Source organism: Macrobrachium rosenbergii, chromosome 18 (assembly GCF_040412425.1).
Source record: "Macrobrachium rosenbergii isolate ZJJX-2024 chromosome 18, ASM4041242v1, whole genome shotgun sequence".
Taxonomy (NCBI): Eukaryota; Metazoa; Arthropoda; class Malacostraca; order Decapoda; family Palaemonidae; genus Macrobrachium; species Macrobrachium rosenbergii.
This window is the reverse complement of record NC_089758.1, coordinates 20,286,734-20,314,233: the sequence shown is the minus strand read 5'-3', so window position 1 is coordinate 20,314,233 and position 27,500 is coordinate 20,286,734. Positions and strand designations below refer to the sequence as shown.

The 27,500-nt window shown below is 33.4% G+C and overlaps 1 protein-coding gene across 1 annotated transcript in view; it reads right to left on the bottom strand.

Moving 5' to 3' along the window:
• Nucleotides 1-9,313: 9,313 nt before the first annotated feature.
• Nucleotides 9,314-27,500, bottom strand: part of LOC136848179 (uncharacterized) — a 51,828-nt gene continuing 33,641 nt past the window's right edge. Inside the window, exons 2-5 of the mRNA XM_067120475.1 lie at nucleotides 19,500-19,853; nucleotides 17,664-17,797; nucleotides 11,624-11,861; nucleotides 9,314-9,671 (exon numbers count right to left, since the gene is read on the bottom strand). Of these exons, the coding sequence (XP_066976576.1) occupies nucleotides 9,604-9,671; nucleotides 11,624-11,861; nucleotides 17,664-17,797; nucleotides 19,500-19,853 (794 nt within the window). The 3' untranslated portion in view covers nucleotides 9,314-9,603. The remainder of the gene's footprint in view (nucleotides 9,672-11,623; nucleotides 11,862-17,663; nucleotides 17,798-19,499; nucleotides 19,854-27,500) is intronic.

Here is a 27,500-nt window from a genome sequence, read left to right as displayed (position 1 = left end):
TATTATATATGTTCACCATTTTCTGAAACATAAAAGTTGTTGGTGGATTTTCATGAGACCACGATCATAACAATATGCTTTTTAAAGCGAAAGGGATTCTGAAGTCAAAAGTACTTAGTAATAATAATAATAATAATAATAATAATAATAATAATAATAATAATAATAATAATAATAATAATTCCACATTGGATTCGTAAGGGAAGTTAAACTGAATTCTCTCAATAGATGGTAGTTATTAATGCTCCTTCATCGACACGATGGTGGAATATTATTATTATCCATTATAGTCTGTATTATTATTATTATTATTATTATTATTATTATTACGTATTTTGGCTCCAGAACCCATTCCGCGTTAAAATACATATGATTATGCGCTTAGTCTCATGAAGCTCTGCCAATAATTTATTATTATTATTATTATTATTATTATTATTATTATTATTATTATTATTATTATTATTATTATTATTATTAGAAAAGGATGACATGTGGTTTGTGTCTTCCGTAGATATTTATGAAAAAAAAAAAGCGGGTCTCGATCAACTTAAATTGCACTATAACCGAAGATATGCAATAATTCTCTAGGTAAAAAATAATTTATTTTTCATCTATGCAGATCGTATCTGAATGTCTGTCTGTCTGTTTATTAACAGCCGCCGCCGCCAACACCCCCGGCTTCCTACATTGCTCGGGAACCTGAAATTCATTTTTCGAACCCGGCCTATCTACCTTTAGAGGCGCCTCCTGACTTTATTATTATTTTTTTTTTCAAGGTGGAGGAAAGCCGTTAACAAAAGCATGAATATACATGACGTTCTCTCTCTTTTGTTCTTTCTCCCTCTTTTTTTTTTTCACGAGTTTTATTATTCGATAGAAAGCAATAAGTGGAAAGGGAGGGGAGGATGAATTTAATAATTTTTTTTTTTTCTAAATTGATTCTTTGTTCCTTGGCTTTGCTCACTTTTATTGATCTTTCTGGAGAATAGCTTTCATTTTCATTTATGTCACTTTTTAAGGAGAGAGAGAGAGAGAGAGAGAGAGAGAGAGAGAGAGAGAGAGAGAGAGAGAGAGAGAGAGAGAGAGAGAGAGAGAGGTAAAATCCAAGCGTTCGTTCAAGTCCGGGTAAGTTAATGAATATGGTTATCTGTAGGAATAATAATGATAATAATAATAATAATAATAATAATAATAATAATAATAATAACAATAATAATAATAATAATAACTCTTTTATAAACTTGAGATGAAAATCCTTCATTACAGTTTACTGAGTTTATGGTCCACTAGTAAAAAAGAGTAAGACTATTTTAGAAATGTTTTTTGACTTACATTTTTTGAGCTTCCAGTACTTTCATTCTTAAATGTTTTGAGATATATATTAAACTTACTCATTTGAACGTTAAAATCGCTAAAGGAATTCTCAAAGTTTGTACTTTATTGACAGTAAACTGTGCAAATATTTCGAAAATGTAATTAAACTTATTTTAAATGTGTTTTCATAATTCCGTTAATTTCATCAAGCACAATGAAATTGTGTACACAGAATTTTATACCCGACAGCAACTTATCGTCCATTCTTTCCACATGACAGAACCATATGAAAGTATTTTCACTTGTCCTTTCATCATTGCTAACCTTTTCACCACATCTACGGATCTCCATATTTCTCACCCTGTCAAAACTTCTTGCATCGCAAATAGTTCCTCAGAGTAACTTTAACATTTTTCTCTCGATCACATTTAGCAACGCCACTTCCATACCCAGGCTGCGGCCGCCCACAGCAGCATAGGAACTGCCTTATACAAGTGTGACTACCTAGATAAAACAGTTCATTTTGTTTTAACGGGCTGTTCCCTTTTCCGCTTTGTACTTACCTTTATTGATAAATATTACCGTAACAAATGGAGGATAAGGCTTTCAGTGCTGTGAAGGACAGAGGGTAATTATGTGAAATGTTGAGCAGATAAATTTAGGGATGGAAAAGGATACCGATGCCTAGAGTCTGAATATTTTAATGTGCGTGTGAGTGAATGTAAATGTTTCATTCACATAAATCCGTGACTAAAAAGGATTTGTACCAACCGAAAACGCGTTTCATAAATATACGATCAGTCTCACAATAAAATGTAAAGAGAGATCAAGTAAGGAGGTATTTTCTTTATTTGAATGTTGATTTAATAGCAGATCAATCTAATGAAAGTCGGTGAGTCTCATTGAAGCTGAGGAGATCAGTATCGCTGAGTGTTCCTTTAAGGAAAGGAAACAATCGCTGGACTATTTGATGTGATCATTTGCACCCAATCAAAGACCTGTGATAGATGTTTAGTTTCGTGTTAATTTGCAGTCCTTTGATCGCTTAATTCTGCTAAATTTCGAATAATATCAACATGTTATGTATATTTTCAAAATGAGACTGCCAACTGGTGCAATGACTATGACCCACAAAGGATTTAAAAGTTTCTTAAAGCAATTACCACGAACGGTACAAAGTTTACAGAACATACACACACGCACACCCACACCCACACACACACATATATGTGTGTGTGTGTGTTTGTGTATGCGTTTATGTTCTATAAACTTTGCATCATTCGTGATAATTGCTTGAAGAACTCTTTGTATCCCTACTGGGCCATAAGCACCGCGCCAGTTAGCAGCCTCATATATATATATATATATATATATATATATATATATATATATATATATATATATATATATATATATATATATATATATATATATATATATATGTGCTCTATCTTGTGAAGAATGTGTACACACATACACACACATTTATACATATACTACATATATATATATATATATATATATATATATATATATATATATATATATATATATATATATATATATATATATATATATATATATATATAAATGTGCGTGTATGTGTGTACACATTCTTCACCAGATAGAGCATCCTAGCCTAAATAAAAAAAACTGACCAACCAACAACCGGTAGAAAGAGGCGAGAAGCTGCCTATATGAGAAAATACACTAGTACAAGAATTATGCAGATTTTGGAGTGCATTCGCCACATGGGCAAATGGCCCCCCCATTTCTTGAAATAGGTAGCCATATGCCTGTTTTAAAAGTTTGTCTTAATTATTGTCTGTTTAACGAATTAAGTAACTTGAAGGTTTTTGTACCTACACGTGTAATGCATACATACAAACGCACATACATATATATACATACATATTTTATACATACATATACATGCATATGTATAAAATATGTATATATGTGTGTTTGTGTGAATATATATATATATATATACACACACACACGTAAACATATATATATATATGTGTGTGTGTGTGTATATATATATATATATATATATATATATATATATATATATATATATACATACACAGTATATAATGAATGTATGTATGTGTTTACATATACAGTATACATACACACATACTGTATATATATATATATGTATATATATATATATATATATATATATATATATATATGTATATAATCAAATATATACATATTTACATATGTACTATTTTCTTTGAATCACGAGTATTTGTAAGAAATTTCCAGGCAAATTCGATAACTCTTACACAGCTTTTATGCGTACAATAGTATTCCCCATATATGTAACTTAATTCTTTAAAAAAATCATATTCCCTCATTAAAAAGAATGGAATTTCAACTGAAATTGAGGAATGTCAATAAAGCCTGCAAGAATAAAGTTAATGGCATCTTCGTGATCAAAGTTGCATAATGAATCCTTAACTACAACCAAGTACTTTAACCTAAACCATAAAACTGCGGAAATCATCAACAGGCAGTTTTTTCCTTTCACAAATTTGAATTCTATAGTTATAACGATTCCGTATGATATGAATGGTAGTTGGTTCTTTGAATGCTTGCTGGCAATCTGTGATAAACTTTAGTTATTTTTTTTACGAACACTACTTTGAGTTTTACGCACATAAAAGAGAAGTTAGAATTTTTTTTTTATTCTTCGAATAGAATTTATACTTGTAATTTCACATTGATAATGTCGTAATGCTAAATTTATGTCTAGTTAAATTCACTTTAGCCTACTAAATAATGTAAAACTTTTTTTTTTTAATGCTATTCATCAGATCCTATAGAATATCAGCCTTTAGTCTCTTGTAGCGAATGAGAATATTCTGTTCGAATGGTTGTAAAGGATTGCAAAAATCAAATTAGGAAAATTCTATTTCAAGCTGCATATAGCTAAATATATGAAGTTTATTAATACTAGTTGAAATAAAATGTTTCATTACATAATTCGTCAGACGTAGGATGTTGTGTTGCTTAACCTTAGGAGCTACTGTAAAGGGGAATATATCATTCACCCAACTCAGAAAATCCAGAAAATATATAAAATAAACAGAAAGACAGAACGAGGTCCTGGTGTACCTTTCAAGGAACAACTAGCCTCAGGGTCAGACTTCTGTAATACCAAATACAGATTCTCCATCTCTGAGAAGTTTCAGATACGAGTTGTTCGGCTAAGACAAAAAATAACCGTTTTTCTCTGAAGAAATAGGGGAAAACAACGCAACATTAAAAAATATGTTGTCCAACCATTTTCATGTATTGGACCTCGAAGGATATTTTCATGTAAAATCATCTTTGGAGCATTTGGCTAATAGGTTTTTGGATATTCCTAATATCGGTTCTTTACTTTAATAGTAATAATAATAATAATAACAATAAAAATAATAATGATAATATTAATAGTGATAATATTGTGGAAGCGCTCTACACTAGGTGTTCGTACACACACCCATATAAATGTATATATATACTGTATATACAATATATATACAGTAAATGTATGTATATATATATATATATATATATATATATATATATATATATATATATATATATATATATATATATATATATATATATATATATATATATATATATATATGAATGCATATACATCACAAATACTAAGCCACAAACGTCGTTTAACACCGAATTCACAATACATTTGGAATTGCATACACGCAAAACTTCTGCGCCAACCGGAATCTGAAGCACGGTCTAGTTTAGGAATCAGCATAGACAGTGAATTTGGCCAAAGTTTATCGTTCATTCTAAACCAGGCCGTGTTTCGAATGCCCAGCGCAGAAGCATTTACAGCTATAACTCCCATAGGGTGTCAGTTATTCCTGGGGCATGGTGAATTCATTATTAATCGTATTTGTGGCTCAATTTTCGTGAATATAAAAAACCACGCATGCATAAGTGACAAAATTTATATATATAATGTATATATATATTATATATATATTATATATATATTATGTATATATATGCATATATATGTGTGTGTATGTATGTATGTATATATACACACACACATATATATACATATGTATATATATATATATATATATATATATATATATATATATATATATATATATATATATATATATATATATATATATATATATATATAGGGGGGGAGGATGCGTAAAATGCCATATTTTATCACAGGCCCTTTCCTCCCAATCCTCGATGTTTCGTAAAAATGAATGATTTGAAATACATAGGAAAATGAAGCAAGATTAAGCATTATTTAGACAAAATTCCCTTCCCTGGAAAACGTTCCTCCTTCATGCTAAGATCGTGGGAATGAAAATTCCGTGAGGGTATTTTAGTAGATTTTATTTTGTTACAACAGTATCCGTAAATAACCTTATGTACACTATGTGCAAGAATGCCTCCCATAAAATGAAATAAATTACACGGGGTCTGTATTACACCATAAAGAAAATTATATATGGAATGGCAGTAAAGAACGGAGAAATTAACTATAATTTAAAAAAAGAAAACACGGTGTAAACTTTTATTTTTAATGAACAGTATTCATTCTGAGAAAATTTCTCCTTTTTCAAATGATAAGGAATGTTATGGACTAGACGTGAATGCGATCTTTAAAAAAAATCTTTTATGTAAAATTCAGTAGCTTTATCGGACTTAAGGCTATGCTCTAAAGTCCTTGCTTTGAGAAATATCAGAACTTTTACAGACCTAACGGAAGCTCATTGTATCTTTAGGTCAAGAAGTAACAGAAACCCTTAGATTAATCACTAAAGAATATGCCTTTATGAACTTAGGAATAGAGACTGTGGCTACAAAATATTTGTAACCCAAGAAGTTGAGCATTTTTCAAGAGGATTTCAGGGAGACCACAGGGATAAATGAAAATTCTCGAGATAGGAAGTTTGTATCACATGAGAACGACCAACGCACTGTAAACAGACCTATAAAATTACCCCCTACTCAGAATGATATGAATGAGATATATACATCAGACAACATTAAGAAGCTTCCGAGAACGAATCAATGCAGGCAAGAGAGAGAGAGAGAGAGAGAGAGAGAGAGAGAGAGAGAGAGAGAGAGAGAGAGAGAATGTGACCCAATCTATCACAGAAGATTGAAGGTCACTTCCATTTTAACATCTACACGACTTCGTGCAACCACATGAATTGATTAACTAATGAAGGAAAAAGCTAATGACTGGAGCAACGACTGGACTTTTATTATGAATGTACATATCTGTTGCAGATTAAGGATTTTCTTGGTTGGATTTATAATGAAGCTGTTGGCTTGCGTATGACCTAAGATGTGGCCATTTTTTTCTGAAAGACGGCAATGTTAACTGACCCCACAGTACTTTGGGAACAAACTGTTATACAATGGAGAAGTGATTTATATTTGTTGTTTTTCATCTTTGCAGTTTGACTGACTACAACGTTATTTTTATTGGCGTAAGATAATTACATGTAACTATGTATGTAGAAACATCTACACAAATTAAAACTAAATCACAATTATACTCCGTCACTTCCACATTCCATCCGGTGATTTACAGACTCATTGAGACCCACTGGTGGAAGCACCAGATTCCCTTTTTGTCACTCTTACAGCCCTATATAATAGAAAATTGTATTTATCATCACATAATTTCGCCAAACATTACTTTTAATATTTAAGGAAGTAATTTGTTTGCTTATGAAGGGTTATCTTGTAGAGTCTGACGTGACACCACACTAAAAATTTTTTTACTATATTTTTTACAATTTCTATTTTAATTTAATTGGAAATTCCAGTTACATTTAATTTATACGAGAAACATATTCGTCTTCTCTTCAGAAAAAAAAATATATATAATTCAGGGTCTTGAATTATATCTGCATATTATTATGTGATAGAACTGGTGCATACATATTTCAGGTGACTGAAAACTCTGATTCGCTGTGAGTAATTATATTAATACGGAATAGCATTGGACTTTCGTTTTAATATAAAATGTTTCATCAAGGAATCTGGTGCTATTATAAATAATTAAAAGTCAAATATAAAAAAAAAACTTTCACGGTCACAAAAGATTTATGATCAGTAGTGAAGAAAACAGGTTTGGGAGAATATTTCTATTATGATTGATACTATGTGGATGTTTCTTAAACGATTTTTCATTGATTGGTTTGTCATTGTAAGACCTTTTCTCATTAGGTTATATATATATATATATATATATATATATATATATATATATATATATATATATATATATATATATATATATATATATATATATATATAGATAGATAGACAGATAGATAGATAACCTAATGAGAAAATGTCTTACAATGACAAACAAATTAATGAAAAATGGTTTAAGAAAAATCAACATAGTATCAATCACAATAGAAATATTCTCCCAAACCTGTTTTCTTTTCACTAATATATATATATATATATATATATATATATATATATATATATATATATATAATATATAATATAATTATGTATACATATATTTATATATATATATATATATATATATATTTTCATATATATAATGTATGTATATATATACATATACAGTATGTATATATATATATATATATATATATATATATATATATATATATATATATATTATATATATTATATAATATATATATATATATATATATATATGTATATATATATATATAGTTACCTGATATTTAAAATTTACACTTCACATACAGTGAGTTTTGCTTTACTGGCTAAAACTCATTTGCGTTTTAATCAGCATCCTGGTTTCACGTTTGTGGGTGTTTTATGTATTTTCCTCCACTAGTGTTCAAGGTTTCGTACATTTCTATTTCAAAATCTGTTTTATACTAATATATATAAAAAAAGGATGTTTTTAACAAAAGGTTACATCGCGATTTTCTATAACAACACCAATGCATTTCTAGTGGTTTTATTTTCTCTCAACCTGTTTTCTTTCATATTTTAATACTTATTCACTTTCATCTTGAACGCAAATAACGTTCAGTGGATTATTCATGACTTGACATTTCCATTACGACTTTTGATCTGTTAATAAATTAGGAAAATGCAGTTTAATGCCATCTTCACTCTTATTGTTACTAAGGGACCAGTAACAGTATTTCACAAATTTTTTCTTCTTATAAATTTGTCACTATTTTTAACATTTAATGTTGATAATATTTCTCAGTCTTCGGATACTGTTGGGTAAAGTTTGTCCATTATTCCGCGTTTGTTTGTGTAACCTTCCAAACTTTTCTTGTTATTGTATCTGTGAAATATGTATCCACAATTTTCTTCATTATTTTATATACTTAATTTTACACTATAATTGTTTTCGTCATCATGTTTTTTTGTCAGTAGGGAGTTTTTTTTTTTTCAGTAGGAAGAATATTACTTAAAATGTATGAAGAACCGATAAGGAATTGTTTTTCTTAGTTTGTCATTCTTTTTTTTTTTTGTAAACAAAAAAAAAAAAATCACTTCCTTTTTCCATTATTTCCTAAAACGCTCACGATGACGGAGATCATGACAAAATAAATATTTGAGACGATGCTGAAGAAGTCTATCATCACTCGGGTAGCTACGCAGATGGACTACCTTTAACCTACATTTGTGTATGAGCGATTTTTTTTTTTTTTTTGTTGCCATATAAACTTCACAACCTCTACGGTTCCATTCTCTATTAAGAAAATACTCACAGCGAAGAAAAAAAGGAATCGTTTGAAATCCTTATTTAAATATAGACGTGAAGCTGGAATTATGATATGATGTCCATAGGCCTATTCAGGACTCGAGTCAGAATGGAGTTCCTGGACTTATTAGGGAATAGAATTTTATTCATATTGTGAATATTTCTGATTTCTTTCACGAGTCTAGTGACTGGGTCATTTTCAAGCGTCTGATGCACTTTTATATTGTTTTTTAAAAATGCACTTTTTACTTTTTGCGGTTCCACTCACACTAGCCAGGAATATTACCAATAATTACGGAATATTTACTCAATATTTTTTTGTGTTCGTGTTCATCACGGTTCATAAAGACTAGCTCCGAACGAAAATTTTCTGTAACGAAGAAAATGTTTCGGTTTGGCAACGAAAGTCACCAGCTCACGACGACGAAGTTTATATAAAAATACACGAAACACAACGATTACATTGAATTAAGTTTCAACACATGAAATTTTATTTTCTTACTTCTTATTTTTTTTTCCCCACTCTAGTGTCATATCACTCGGGTCAAAATTTTCGACACCAGGAGAACCGCTAGGTGACCTTTGACTGAAGGTAGACCTGAAAATAGAGAAACTTTGATCAGTCACAATCGATGTATATGCTTTCTTTTTGAATGGTCATATTCACACGCACACACGCACAAACACGCACACATCACAAAATAGCCACACAACTCCACTGTGCAAATATATATATTCATATTTCTCGTGTTAAGCTTCAATATGACGAGATGACCTAGATTCCAGATTCTTTAATTTACAAAGTGCAAGCTTCCAAAGACATGTAATCATCTTTTTCAGTTACCGATGTATTGCCTCGGTACCTGAAGAAGAAGACTGCATGGCTTCGAATGGTTGTACTTTGTAAATTAAAGAATCTGGAATCTAAACCATCCCGCCATATTAAAATGTAACACGAGTACACACACACACTCATACATACATACATACATACATACATACATACATACATACATACATACATACATACATACATACATACATACATACATACATACATACATATGTATATAATATATATATACATATATATATATATATATACATATACATATATATACATACACATACATATATACATATATAATATTAATTTTGCAGACTGATTTTTATTTTTCAGCGAAAGAAGTATCAGAAAACACGATAATATTAAACGAAACCGAAGTGAAACAAAACTGAAGAGATGATTTTGTGATCACAACTTCTAAGAAAAGAAAGTAAATAAAAAAATTCCTAATTCAGTAACAAAAGTTTACTTCCGTAAGAAATTAGCGAATTTTCCATAATACAACAGAACATAAATACATACACAATGGTCGGTCGACATCAAGTACAAGTAACTAACGTAATAACATCACAAAAAGAGAACACTGAATGATGTGACAAGCTCTTCATCCATGGAGAAATGACAAGCTATCCGTAAATAAGTGTTTCTAATCTGAAAGTTTTTATTTTTTGTTTTTTATATTTGCTACTGAAAGTATGGTCAATTCAGACGCTGGATTGATAGTGGTTGTCAGGGAAGTTTGCTTTAAAAGAGACAAGTGAGGTAATTGGTCATGCATTGATGCGTAAGTTTACTGGAAAATGATTGAATGAATGAGGAAATGAATAACACAGACCTGGATCAGAATTTATCAGGAAAACGGGTAAATAATGAATAAATATAAATAACGTGGATCTGGATCAAACTTCTGGATCACATGAAAATCGGATCAACTCTTCGACAAGTGAAGTAATTGATGTGAAGGGTAACTGGAAAATGACTGATTGAATGAGGAAATGAATAAGACGGATCTGGATCAGAATTTACCAGGAAAATGGATAAATAATGAATAAATATAAATAACGTGGATCTGGATCAAATTTCAACCAAGTGAAGTACTTGATGTTATTGAATGAATGAGGAAATGAATAAGACGGACCTGGATCAGAATTTATCAGGAAAATGGATAAATAATGAATAAATATAAATAACATAGATCTGGATCAAGTTTCAGGTTCACATGAAAATCGGATCAACTCTTCGACAAGTGAAGTAATTGGTCATGCATTGATGCGTAAGTTTACTGGAGAATGAATGATTGAATGAGAAAATGAATAACACGGATCTGTAACAGAATATATTAGGAAAAGGAATAAATATTGAATAAATATAAATGTCATGGATCTGGATCAACATCAGATTCATACGAAAATCGGAGAAACTCTTCTTTGACGCGTTTAGTCCCAAAAATTTCTAAATATTCAATAAATTGTAAAAAATATTATGTCAAATGAAAATGTTGAAATTTTCAATAAATTGTACAAGATATTATGTCGAATGAGAATCATACAAAAAAAAAAATAAGTAAAGACGCAACCTGACGAATATAGGTCGAAAATTCTTAGAAATATCAATAATTTCTAAAAAATAAATATCAACTGAAAATCATCCAAAACAAACACACAAAAAAAAAACACACACAACCTTTGAACTGTTAAGATTACCTGTTGCTGCTGACGCTCTCCCCTCCATGATGGATGCGTGGTAGGGGAGGTCCCCCGGTATGAGGACTTCGTTGCTCTCCCAGTAAAGATTGCTGATTGCTGCCGTGCATTTGACGATGACCGCTCCCCGCCGGAGCAATCTGGGTCTCAGTGGGAATCTCAGGCCTAAGACGGACGTTTCCAGCCCCGTCCCGTACTCCTCGATGACCTGGTAAGGCACCAGCCATGACGGTTCCGCCTGAAAGGGTAAATTGAAGAAGAGGTTTTGGGTCAGATTCATCAAGGAAGTTTTGGTACTGATAGAAAAAGATTACTTGTACAGTCAAATGAATATATTACAAATGATGATGAAAAGTATATTTACAAGTGAAACGAAGAGAGGACGGGATGGATTGAAGAAGGAAACCATCAAGAAATTCACTGTAACAAGAGAAAATATTCGCCGTAACAGTAAGTGATTCTGTCAGGAAGGACGCCCATAAATGTCGCTACAAATAAAACAGAGGACAGGATGGATTGAAGAAGAGGTTTTTAATCGGGAAATCATCAAGAAACTCGCTGTAATAATAGAAAATATTCTCTGCAGTAATAAGTGATTCTGTCGTGAAGGACGCTGATAAATGTCGATGCAAACAGAACAAAGAGGAGACAGGAAGGGTTGGAGAAGAAGTTTTGAGAACCAAAACATCATCAAGGAAGTCATAGTAATAACAGAATATATTCGCCGTGGCAATAAGTGATTGTGTGATGAAGGACGATGATAAATGTCCATACAAATAAAACAAAGAGAGGAGACGATGGATTGAAAAGGAAATTTTGAGTCGGAAAATCATCAAAGAAGTCATAGTAGCAATAGTAAATATTCCCAGTGACAATAAGTGAATATATCATAATATAGGACGATGATAAATGTTCATGCAAATAAAACAAAAGAAAATGTAATATTTTGTAGAAGTTTCTACCTATTATCGGTAAGATTCCCAACATCTTACACCGTTGGACCCCTAGCAATTGGAACTTCAGAAGTTCAAGCGAAGGTGCAATGCATTACTACCGTAATACAATTCTCCTTGTATTTTAAAATTCACTTAAAATTTTATTTATTTATTTATTTGTTAATTTATCTGTTTTTCTAATATCTGATCTCCTCTTTCTTCATTTCCCTTTCCTTTCTGTTACTTCTTTCCAATGAACACCTTTTTCTTTGGAAGCCTGAATTTCAGTTCAGTGGCCCCAGTGGGCTTGTTCCATATGGATAGGGGTCATCTTCTTAATAATAATAATAATAATAATAATAATGATCCAAACTTTGTCATTTAAATCATAGGAGTAGAACCAGTCACATTAAATGAGATGCACCATCAATGAAATGTGTCGTTTTAAAGGTCAGATACTCGAGACTGCATTTATTACGAAAACTAACAACATGAATATATCACATGGCTCATAGAAATCAAATAAGTTTGCACCATATAGTTCCAGATTCTGTTCTAAAGATGAAAGCTCCTTACAATCTCGGCTTAGCTGGGGCCTAATGAACCTCTTATCTTCTAATTGCTTGAGATTAAGAACCTTCTTTGTTCTTTGAAAAGGGGTATATCAGATGAAAGGTTGAAATCCTATTCTGGGCAGATACACGTATCTATTATAATTCTTTGGGTGTAAGCTAAGTAGTTCTCAAGGTGTAGTGAATTCAATGTTTGCGGGTCAATATTTGCGAATATAGTGAAAGCCACTCGTATATAAGTGAAAAATTCAAGTGTATATATATAATGTATATTTATGAACACACATTATATATATATATATATATATATATATATATATATATATATATATATATATATATATATATATATATATATATATATATATATATATATATATATATATATATATATATATATATATATATATATATATATATATATATATGTAAGCTAGGCCTGCAGTTTTCAAATATTATGGACCACTAATTACCTCTAATATCTTTTTGTTTTAACTTTAACTTTATTTCGACCTTCGTTTCAGCCTACCAAGGTCTACTCGTCTTAGGTCTAAACTTCATCATTAGTTTTACAAAATCATAATAGGTTTAATGTAAGGGATGCAGAAAGTCGAGTGCTCTGTTACTGGCTCTAATGAGTATAAAGGAATCTTGTTCCATCATTAAAAATTTAGGAACGTGAAGTAAATACAATTTAGAGTTTTTAAAATAATATTGATGATGATACCAGCAACGTGTGACACTATAGAAATTTGAATGGTTGAGCATATTCATTCTTTTTTAAAATTATTGTATTTAAGATCATTTACATCAAGTTACAGGGAACATTAATGATTTTATGAAAACGATTATGGATTAAGGTATATAACTGCGTTTCCCAAGTCAATAAAGTTATATCATATAACCATTTACTTTCATTTTGATGTGTGTTTTAAAACCTTTAGAAAGTATTTTAGAGCAATTCTTAAGGTCTCTGCCCCGATTATAAAATGCTGCTAATGAGGGCTGTTTGCAAAGAATGGAGTCTCATAGTATTATACAAGTTAAGTATACCTTAGCTTTACCAGACCACTGAGCTGATTAACAGCTCTCCTAGGGCTGGCCCGAAGGATTAGACTTATTTTACGTGGCTAAGAACCAACTGGTTACTTAGCAACGGGACCTACAGCTTATTGTGGAATCCGAACCACATTATAGCGAGAAATGAATTTCTATCACCAGAAATAAATTCCTCTAACTCTTCATCAGCCAGCCGGAGACTCGAATTCGGGCCTACCGAGTGATAGGCCACAGCTCTACCGACTCTCCCAACGAAGAGCTTACGTTATTATACAGCTGCGGTACTCTGGAAAAGCTTGAACACAAATGAAAACAGTTAAGTTGCCCGTTCCCTATTTAATGCAGGTGAAGTTTGGTTGATGATGGTAATTGGAAGGAAAAATAATGGAAATTGTTGACGTAAGTTGCACGAGCTTCATCCGTAAAGTGAAGAGTGTTTATTGGTGAAGTGATAAGATTAAATAAGATTAACACAATTGAAAAGATGGAGGTGTCTTTAAATCAGGTTTGGTAATGTATAAAGAACGGGAGAGTAGAATTTTGTGAAGTGATTATACGTTTTGGAAGTCCTGCTAGGAATGACGAGGAGTCATTATGTTTGCTGGAAGAACATTTTGTCAGAGGTATTAAAACAGTAGGGTGTTCAGCACCAGTGAAGTTCTTTTTAAATAAATAGTTGAAATTACCATCATTGCATGCATTCGACACCGCGATTGACTGTGATTATTAAAGGATAGCGAGCGAAGTGAAAAATTATAAAGCGATATTTGGTTAAAAATTTTTAGAATGCTCTCTCTCTCTCTCTCTCTCTCTCTCTCTCTCTCTCTCTCTCTCTCTCTCTCTCTCTCTCTCTCTCTCTCTCTCTCTCTCTCTCTCTCTCTCAGAAAACCAATTTCTCAACACGATAAAATGAATTATGAAATATATCAGATAAAGGTGAATCCAGGAATGCTCTCAGAAATTATATATATATATATATATATATATATATATATATATATATATATATATATATATATATATATATACAGTATATATAGACATCAAAGTCGGTTATCTGGCTATTTCCAAGGGATCGTAAAATCTTGATGGAATCGGTTTATTGGTTTATTGGACTGCAATAAACATTTATTAATGTGCTGAAATATAGAATCAATGGCATTAGAGATATCCACAAATTTGATGTGTACATACAATGTTTATATATTATATATGTATATATATATATATATATATATATATATATATATATAAACATTGTATAGATGTATATGTATGTACATATATACACACATACACAGTATATATATATATATATATATATATATATATATATATATATATATATATATATGTATGTATGTATGTGTGTGTGTGTGTGTGTGTGGTAAAGAATAAACCGTAAATGAATTTAGGCATTATGATAGAAGAACAGAATGACTGTTTCCACAATAGTTCAGGAGATTGGGTGCCATGCAAGTTTATGAAGAATATGAGATAAAAAAGGTTATTCCTTAAAATAGTCGGCCAACTCCTAACCACATGATTACAGGCGCCGTTTCTCATCATATAAATGACTGTCATAATAATTTTGTGTGGTAAGTGTCCGTTTTTGGACAATTAAAAACCGATCTGAGAATAAAGCTTTTATAAACTATTGGAAAGCCGATGGCAGGATTGACTTAAAAATGATACCATCCGGGAAATTGCGGAAGTTCAGTAAGTAGATGAGAGAAAATCATGAGGTGTATTTGTAGATGGCTTGGACATGTCCTTCGACCAACCCCAGGGAGAATAAATAGTGTATGGCATTATCAGCTGGGCTCCTGTGGGCACCATACCGACTAGGATAATACTTAATAGAATGGAGGCTGGAGATGAATTGAGATTTAAGTAAGATAAAGCGCAGGAAAGACATGAGTGGCGGAATTTTACACAGGCCATTTGCGTCCCACTTCGGTGGAGGCGGTAGTGATGATTGTAATGGTGTTTGCTTTAAAAAAAACGAAGTAAAAATAAGTCATTAAGTAAAAAAATATAGTTATAAATAAATAAATAAATATAGTAAGAAATAAATTTAACAAAAAACGAATATGTGAATAAATATATAAAAAAATAAATTTAACTAAAAATTAATAGACAAGTTAATAAATAAATAAATAAATAAAGGTACAGAATTATAAATACATAATAAACATAATTATAAAAGAATAAATAAGGAAATATAATTATCTGTAAATAGGTAATTAAATATAAGTATAAACAAATGAAAAATTACGCAAAATTATAAATAAATGAATAGTATTTATAATACAATTATAAATAAATAACTAACACTTGAATAAAATTATGAATAAACGAACATATAAATAAAGTACTAAATGAATAAGCAAACAAGCAAATAACTAAATCTAAAGAAGTGGCCCCCTCCAGCAATCATCCATGCTAGTCAGAAGTGAATCGACTTCTGCCCCGCCTAAATTTCGCTCCTGAAAGAACTAACCTCCTTCTTTCGACCTTATTAGTCCCACTGTATAGCAGGGTCTGAAAGCAACTAACCTTCTTTCGACCCTATTAATCCCACTGTATAGCAGGGCCTGAAAGCAACAGACCTTTCGACCTTATCAGTCCCACTGTATAGCATGGCCTGAAAGCAACTAACCTTCTTTCGACCCTATTAATCCCACTGTATAGCAGGGCCTGAAAGCAACTGACCTTTCGACCTTATCAGTCCCACTGTATAGCATGGCCTGAAAGCAACTAACCCTCTTTCGACCTTATTAATCCCACTGTATAGCAGGGCCTGAAAGTAACCGACCTTTCGACCTTATTATTAGTCCCACTGTATAGCAGGTCCTGAAAACAACTGACCTTCTTGCGACCTCATCAGTCCCACTGTATAGCAGTGCCTGAAAGCAACTAACCATCTTCTTTCGACCTTATTAGTCCCACTGTATAGCAAGCGCTGCAAGCAACTAACCTTCTTCTTTCGACCTTATTAGCCCCACTATATAGCAGGGCCTGAAAGCAACTGACCTTCTTCTTTCGACCTTATTAGTCCCACTGTATAGCAGGTCCTGAGAACAACTGACCTTCTTTCGTCCTCATCAGTCCCACTGTATAGCAGTGCCTGAAAGCACCTAACCATCTTTCGACCTTATTAGTCCCACTATATAGCAGGACCTGAAAGCAACCAACCATCTTCTTTCGACCTTATTAGTCCCACTGTATAGCAAGCCCTGAAAGCAACTAGCCTTCTTCCCTCAACCTTATTAGTCCCACTGTATAGCAAGCCCTGAAAGCAACTAACCTTCTCTCGACCTTATTAGCCACACTATATATCAGGGCCTGAAAGCAACTAACCCTCTTCTTTCGACCTTATTAGTCCCACTATATATTAGGGCCTGAAAGCAACTAATCTTCTTCTTTCGACCCTATTAGCCCCACATATAGCAGGGGCTGAAAGCAACTAACCTGTTCATCGTTGACGTAAAACGTGAGAGTGGCTGGTGGTTGAGATCTCGGGGAAGTGCAGTTGAGACTCACTTCGTCGTGGAGCTGATAGTTTCTGTCGGCGCCTCTGATCTGTGGCTTTGTGTCTGGCAAGTCTGCAAGAGGAGAGGGAAAAATGGCGATACATAAGCAAGGATGAAATAAATTCTTGGTCACCACGAATGCCAGCCACAGTAAAAAAAAAAGATAGAGCGGTATACTTTGGGTAGAAAGTTTTAGCGTTTCTTGGTTATGCACTCTCTCTCTCTCTCTCTCTCTCTCTCTCTCTCTCTCTCTCTCTCTCTCTCTCTCTCTCTCTCTCTCTCTCTCTCTCATACACACACGCATGAGGTGCAAATGGGTGGAAATCAATTTTTCAATATGAAAAATGAATTATAAAATATTTCCGATATGTGAATACAGACATCCACTCATTAATATAATATATATACGTACACTTTATATATCTATATAATATATATATATATATATATATATGTGTGTGTGTGTGTGTGTGTGTATACATTATATATATAATATATATATTATATATATAAATTATATATATATATATATATATATATATATATATATATATATATATATATATATATATATATACATACATACATACATACGTACGTACGTACAAGTGAGAGGAAAACTTAACTAGATACATTCTTAGTACGGGCGGACTTTTTTGTGAATACTAACCTCTATATATCTTTTCTATACCAAATTGTAAAACAAAATCCGTTCTTGAATATTAATTAACCTGTATCTCTTTCTGCAGTCTTCTTTTCATATAATTCAGAGTGCTGATTGAATTTGATCCCAGTGTTTTGAAAGAATGATTTCTTATTCTGATGTTAGTGGATAACATATGTCAACAGCGCTTGGAGCAAATAGCTAAGTGAGTCTTTTTCAAATACAATTTGTTAATATCCCTAACATTCCCTCAACATTATTTTTTTAAATGAGCTGGTCGCCTGCTTTCTTGATCCGTCATTGGAGGCCTGTGACAAACATTCCCATTTGCTACAGCATTTATAATTTTTTTCAGATCCTTCCTTTAGTCTTCAAATTGTATCATTATCAGTAACTAACTTTTGTCGTCTGGAAACTGGAAACTTCCAGCCCTGGTTTATTTGTAGGTTATTTATAATTGTGATATATGCCTAATTTTGTCATTCTGCAGTTAACAAAATTAACTTTTTTTGTGGTGAAGATATAATTGTTAATGGTAAAATTTTAGGGAAAATGCGTTATAATTCTAACGTTTGATGAGTCGACAAAATTTCCAAAACTGATTGGTCTCATTTCTTCTTTTTGGCTTTTCATCCATTTTTTTAATTTCTCAAAAAAAAAAAAAAATACTGACACTAACCAGTATTACTGGGAGACCTGAAGCTTTCCATTATTATTATTTATACTTTCACTTTCATGCTTGCTTAGTGTATTACTTCCTTTGACAGTTTTGTAGTCTTATCAGACAGAATTATAACGCATTTTCCTTAAAATTTTACCATTAATAATAATATCTCCACCACAAAAAAGTTAATTTTGTTAACTCCAGAATAATAAAATTAGGCTTATATCACAGTTATAAATAGGCTACAAATAAAGAAAATTAAATTAATATAATTAAATTAATATAATGTACACACACACACACACACACACACACACACACACACACACACACACACACACACACACACACACACACACACATATATATATATATATATATATATATATATATATATATATATATATATATATATATATATATATATAATCGAACATCTCCCTTACCAACAATATTCATTGAAGCCACAGCCGACTCCGTGTGGAAGGAAGGTGCCTCAGCGGACACTTCGCAGCGATAGACCCCTGTGGCGTCGAGGGTCACCTGGTAGATCTTGACCCTCCCGCGACTCGAGGCCTTCTCGTCCACCTTCAGAGGGTTGTCCTTCACCGGGAAGATCTTGATGGGCGGGTTCTCCGCCGGCGTCCACCGGTAGAATTCGTCGAGGCCGAGGTACCACTTGAGGGCGTAGATGGAGTCGCCCTCGTCTATCCACTCACACTCGAGCCAGGCTGGTTCTCCGGCTATCACGACGTCGGGGACGTTCACTGACCTGATGTGGAGGCCTTGGACGCCGCCGCCTTATGGGAGAAACAAGAGGATGAATAATTATTACAAGTAATTAGTACCACAAAGTTATGTAAGTAAGTCAAGTGTGATGGGTAGTTATTGCAGATAATCTGTAAACATTTATATAACTAAGTCAAGTACAGTGGAAAAATTGTCAGATCATCGAGTGAATCGTGAGATGAACAAAGGGAGGGAGTGTGATGACGAAGAGGGAGTTGGTAAAGAATATGGAATGCATGATTGAATTTATGGACTGGATATGAGAAGGATGAACAGCATTGATATTGTCACTATTGCTACTACCACTTTTACTACCAGTGCCATAATAATAATAATAATAATAATAATAATAATAATAATAATAATAATAATAATAATAACGTAGTGAAGAAATCCAGTGGTGTGAATGTACATACATAATAGAAATATATATTTACATTCATACCACCGTGGATTTCTTCACCAATAATAATAATATTAATAATAATAATAATAATAATATTATTATTATTATTATTATTATTATTATTATTATTATTATTATTATTATTATTATTATTATTATTATTATTATAACAAACAATTATAACATCCCTTTATTTGTAGGTTACATTAATCATGCCAACCTCCAAATAAATGATATACCCTAAATTTATATTATAACCATATCTGAAACATAAAACTTTCTGGTGTGCTTTTGGCTGTCTCTGTTGGACACGCCAACAAAATTATTTTCATTCATATCTCCTCTTTCGATGGAGAATAACCAGACTTATTTGGGATGAAATTTGAAATTGTAATGTGCCTTTCTTTACAGCAGATTTCATAAATTTTTCCCCCTCTGTCATAGAATGGTGTTTTATTATTTTTTTTTTTCTTGGAAGTAACCAAGGATGAAGTCACTTACCATACTGAAAAGTTTGTTGGTATACTGGTAGGCAGTGGCTTTATATCTTCCACCGTTCTCTTATTACGTGCCTGCCATTTAGTTAAATCTTCAGTAGGGAGTCAGTTTTGGCCTGATAGACCTCTTATCCTAATGATCACTAGTTAGTACAGTATTTATGATATTCGGAATTGCAATAATATTACTGGAATGCACCCCTTGCTTGATTTTATGTTTTTACTTTTTTTTTTGGCTTTAAGACGACACTTACTTTCAAATGAATCTTAAGAATTTCTGCCCCTTCAATGAATAATTAATTTATCTCATTTTCAACCTTTCCTAACATATTATATAAAAAATGTATTTATGACAGAAAGATGTTTTCCTTTTTTCTAAGTTAAAGTATGGGATCATTAAGACTCATTTAATCATCCAGGTATTTCCTACCTTTTCGCTTTTCGGCCTCAACTCTTCAGTACCTCAAGTCAATGGTATGGATGTGAACTGGTCTCTGCTCGATGGATGAGTGTACAGGTAGGAATAGAGTTCTTTGGCAGCAATGGCGTGATTTTGCAGGTTCATGCAGTTGTGATATTGGCGTCTGTACTAAGCTGATTCATTAAGGATAGTTGACTAAAGAAATGGCCCTGTCATGGAAACGTGGGAGGGCCACAATCACAGGCCTCTCACGCTGTGGGGATGGTTTGCATAGAGCATGGCCGTCCAACGCCATGCCCATGGGCCAAAAGTGGCCCGTTTGATTTTGAAAGTGGCTCGCCAGAGAAAAATAAGTAAAAGTATATTTATATTTTTTATATACTTACACGCGGGTGGCCCGCATGACTTTTTGTTTTTTCAAGAGTGGCCCCTCAGACTAAGCAACTTGGATGGCCCTGGCATAGAGCTTTGTAGCTAATGCAAAATGTTGAGAAGTTCCTTCTTTGCCGTAAGTTAACCTCTGCAAAGCCTCGCCCGATTTCTGAATAGTTCTTCCGGTGAACATCTGGATGACGCTGAAGTTCCCTTTAGGTATAATTTTAAAGTTCTTCCTCTCTCTTCTTTTCCTGGATGGCGCCTTAACTTCTCGATATCCCCACTCTTTTTGGGTACTCTTATCACTTCACGTTTTGAATTCAGATGGCAAATAAATGAATAGGTTCTTTCATGGTGGGATCCCTTACCACTCAGCTCATTCTGCTGTCGGGAAGGATAAAAATCCCATTTCTGGTTGACTTCGACTATTCAGTTTAAAAACTCATCCGCTTAAAAAAAAAAACACATACAAACTATATATATATATATATATATATATATATATATATATATATATATATATATAATATATATATATATATATATATATATATATATATATATATATATATATATATATATATATATATATATATATATATATATATATATATATATACACACATATATCTTTTTTAACGTGCTTTTTTCCCATTTGTATGGGGTAAGCACGATGCCTTCTTTTGAAGGACTTTGATTTGGCTTCTGGGTAGACTTTGTAGTCTCGATCAGCTGCCCTGCCTGCCATCGCTTAGACCCCAGTAACGTATGTACGTGTATTGTACCAGTCACCAGCGCCCTTTCTCCCAGCAGCGAGGAGACGTTGCAGGGTTAGGTCGACAGTCAAGACGTGTGAGGTGTCTGTTATGTTTTTAGAAGATGTTGGAGTGGCTTGTTTGATACAACAAACAATATATATATATATATATATATATATATATATATATATATATATATATATATATATATATATATATATATATATATATATATATATATATAATATATACACACACACACATACATACATACACGACGTGTACAAACTGTATTTAACAGGGAGAGAGACAGAGGAAGAATTTTTCAATGCCAAATGCAAATTTGAGTGACTAAACCAAGCCTGGTGACTCCATCATTGCAACCTTCAACAAACTCTCTCTCCTTAGACTTTTTGAATAAATTAAGAAGCTGTTAGTGTTATGAATCGAATCCCTTTGACCATTTTCAGTTTTCTGAAAAGAAAACTACTGTGCCGGCTTTGTCTACCCGTCTGCATTTTTTTTCTGTCCGCCCTCAGATCTTTAAAACTACTGAGGCTAGAGGGCAGCAAATTGGTATGTTGATGATCCATCCTCCAGTCATCAAACATACCAAATTGCAGCCCTCTAGCCTCAGTAGTTTTTATTGTATTTAAGGTTAAAGTTAGCCATAATCGTACTTCTGGCAACGCAACAACACAGGACCGGGCCGCTGGTGTCGCTCCTGGCTGAGAGTTTCATGGGCCGCGGCTCATACAGCATTATACCGAGACCACCTAAAGACAGATCTATTTTCGGTAGCCTTGATTATGCGCTGTACAGAAAACTCGATTGCGCCGAAGAAACTTCGGCGCATTTTTTACTTGTTTTCTTACAATTCAGCAACGCTAAAACTTGCAAACAGTCGCTGTCGGCGAACGTTTGTCAAGAATTCAGAAGACACGATTGATAAGATTACTTGTAGTTGCAGATGGTGAGACGTGAATGTCGTATGTTTTGCTTAACATTTAGAGGAATCCATGCAGCTCAGTAACTGTTGTCCATGACTGCTTTCTTATTTTAGTGTTAGATCGAGTGACATTTTGTTGCGAATTAGGTAGATATTGATCCTTGTACTCACCACCTGCTTCGTCGGTGACGGAAATGCCGAACGAGCACAATCTCATTGAAAAATTTACTCATATTCTAGACCTCGTATTCTAATGATAGCTGGAGAGCCTTTGTTTATTCGTGATTACATTTATATTACTGGTTTCCATCCCTTGATGTTAAGCTAGTTTTACTTTTCTGTAAAATAAAACTATTGAGATGGCTGTGTGTCTGTCCGTCCGCACTTTTTCTGTCCGCCCTCAGATCTTAAGAGTTCGGGTCGTTTCGGCCGTAAGTTATTTAGGCCGTAAGCACGTTTGCGTGCAAAATGGGCCCCGTGTTTAGTACCAGCCCCTTGGGGATGTACGTAAAACATAAAATAATAACGGTAAATACCATAAACATAACGTCTTACATTGTTTTGGATGTTACGGCCTAAGTGACTCACGGCCGAAACGACCAGGACCGGATCTTGAAAACTGCTGAGGCTCGAGGACTGCAAATTGGTATGTTGATCATCACCCTCCAACCATCAAACATACCAAATTGCAGCCCTCTAACTTCAGTAGTTTTGATTTTTTTAAGGGTTAAATTTAGCCATAATCGTACGTCTGGCACCGCTATAGGTGACAACAACACAGGCCACAGCCGGGCCGTGGCTGAAAGTTTCATTGGCCGCGGCTGAAAGTTTCATGAGCCGTGGCTGAGAGTTTCATACAGCATTGTACGCTGTACAGAAAACTCGATTATTAAAGTCTGCTCCTTCGAAGAATGATTCATTTCTGTCGTTTTTAACCTTCTAAAAAAAGTAAAAAAAAAATGTATCGACGATAAGAATATATTTTCTCTCTGCTTTCCAACTTGAGGTATGAGATTATAAAGTCTCATTTAGTCATCCAGGTATTTTGGATTTAACTCCTCAGCACCTTAAGACATTAGTATAGAGATCTTCCATGTACTTTGAAATTGTAATAATCAATATGATTATTTTAATAGGAAAATAAGGAATATAAGATATAAGCCACAGGCCAAGCGCTGGGACTTATGAGGTCATTCAGCGTGAAAGGAAAATTAAGGGTAAAGGTTTGAAAGGTGTAGCAGGAGGAAAACCTCGCAATTGCACTATGAAAAAATTGTTAGGAGAGGGTGGAAAGTAAGATGGAAGAAAGAGAATATGAACGGAGGTACAGTAAAAAGAATGAAAGAGGGTGCAGCTAGGGGCCGAAGGGGCGCTGCAAAGAACCTTAAGTAATGCCTACAGTGCACCGCATGAGGTGCACTAATGGCACTACCCCACTACGGGGATGATTCTTTTTATGGCGTGTTTCTACTTTAGAATTTGTAGCTATCTTTGCTGATAATTTACAATTAACGAATTTCACTGTATATTTCCATAAATTCTTAACGTAGGACTGTAATTAGCTGATCGTTGTTTTCTCTACAAATAAGCAATTCTAATTATATTGTTTTGGCCCTTTATTTTTTATAAAACTTTTCTGTTATTCGATTGCTTCTCACCCAACAATATTTTAGAAATAAAAAAAATGGCTTTAATCACTGCTGTATATTTTGAAACATATTCTGTCATCACGCTTCCTTTGGTTAAAAGAACTGCAATATATTTCATCTTTGCCTGAGTTATCCAGGTGACTGTGTACGATGGAACAAAAGCAAATGGCCAATACTAAGATTTCAGATGTTTTCGTCACTCAGCGTTCACATTCCAGCAGCTCAAGCTATGATGAATCGATATCGCACTAATAGTATTGAATACTGCATGAATCGCTCGCCAAACTGCCCTTCCAGTGTAATAAAAAGATGATTGTATTTGTAAAGCAGGTGACTTCAAGTCTTCATACCTTCACCGATCATCAGCAGTTGGTAATCAAATAACAGCATTGCAAAAGTGGCATTTACATTATTACAGATTTTTTTTTATAGACTAGCAGTTCATTTTTAAAATGCTAAACGAATGATTGCGTCTATATGCAGCTTTTACGAAGCCATTAAAATGAATCATTGATTTATTGAAATAAAAAGTGGAATAAAATTTTCATATGACCTGATGGTACTGATAAAAGAATCGCTTAATTTGATGAACTCAACATAAAATGTCATATCATGATGCATGCACTTTCGCTCTCTCTCTCTCTCTCTCTCTCTCTCTCTCTCTCTCTCTCTCTCTCTCTCTCTCTCATACGAAAATGACAAGTATAAGAGCCGTAGCAAATTTCATGGTAGAATTAGACTGGCTATAAAAAAGTAGAAGAACAGTTCATCGATAAGATTACACTAATATACACGAATGCCCCCTTTGCCGGCCTAGAATTTTAATGGCTAGTCAGTTCCAGCCATTAATTTTAGGATGACAGCTTATTGATCTAGTGCTCCAGCTTAGTGGTCTTGGGTAGACATTCATCCCAGTGCTAGACTGAGGCAAGGAATAACTTCTCATTTAGTTTTGGATAGGAATTTATGTCCCCTGTCCATGAAAATATAGATGAAATACTAGAAAGACAATGAAAGCTGTTGTTGGTGATATGAATGCAAAAGTTGGTAGGTAGGAGCCATGAAAGTACAGTATGTAGGATGTAAAAGTAAGTATACCTTAGTTTTACCAGACCACTGAGCTGATCAACAGCTCTCCTAGGGCTGGCCCGAAGGATTAGACTTATTTTACGTGGCTAAGAACCAACTGGTTACTTTAGCAACGGGACCTACAGCTTCTTGTGGAATCCGAACCACATCATGGCGAGAAATGAATTTCTATCAGCAGAAATAAATTCCTATAATTCTTCATTAGCCGGCCGGAGACTCGAACTCGGGCCTAGCGATTGCTAGCCCACAACTCTACCGACCCGCCTAACGAGGAACAGTATGTAGGATGTAATGGACAAGGAAGGTAGGGAGAGACTTCAAGCAGAAATGGGGCGAAATTAACTCATTTTAGTGCTTTATTTAATACTGTAACTGCGGGTACTCTTATTCAACACAAGGATACATCTCCAGATGGTAGTCATAGGAACAATATGGATCACATAGCCATTAATTACGAAGTTGACAACGACGGGGTGTTGAAATAGATTTGCAGTTCTAGAAACTTTTTTTTTTTTAGAACGAGTTGATATCAATATAGTCACTTCTTGAGTACTCTAGCGACAGTAATTATTATCCCTTGTAAAAGTCACTAGTAAATAATAATGTCTGCCAGTCAGGCACAGTTGCCAAATCATGTCTTTGTTCAATTTATAAATTTTAAGATACAAATTATAAATAATACAGGAGCCTTCCATTACCCATACAGATTATCCAAATTACCCCACACAGATTATCCAAATTACCCACAAGAAGCTGTAGGTCCCGTTGCTAAAGTAACCAGTTGGTTCTTAGCCACGTAAAATACTTCTAATCCTTCGGGCCAGCCTAGCCTTCCATTACCCACACAGATTATCCAAATTACCCCACACAGATTATCCAAATTACCCACAAGAAGCTGTAGGTCCCGTTGCTAAAGTAACCAGTTGGTTCTTAGCCACGTAAAATAAGTCTAATCCTTCGGGCCAGCCTAGGAGAGCTGTTGATCAGCTCAGTGGTCTGGTAAAACTAAGGTATACTTACTTTTACATCCTACATACTGTACTTGCATGGCTCCTACCAACTTTTGCATTCATATCACCAACAACAGCTTTCATTGTCTTTCTAGTGGGTAATTACCCATAGGTTGGGAACCACTGAGTAGTGTATCAATTTGAGGAAAATGAAGTTCTAGGAAACAGGGTAACAAGACCAAAGCCATAGATCTCATATGAGACATGAGATACAATTAGGAATAGACGAAAGCATAAAGTACTTGCAGAACAATTTCAGGAATGAGGCAAACAACACAGAGGAATCCAAGTCCAGAAAATGAGGTCAAATGAAAGGCAAGAAGATACACGAGAGATATTTTGGAAAAATAGGCCGATGACGCCTACTATGCCACGTATGCACCGGTGTTAGGGTAGCCCACAGAATTATTAATGAAGTATCGATAGTCGAGGAGACAAAAAGAATAAAATACATTTGTGAGAGCCATTATGATTAAGAAAAATGAGAGGAATAATTTTGTGGAT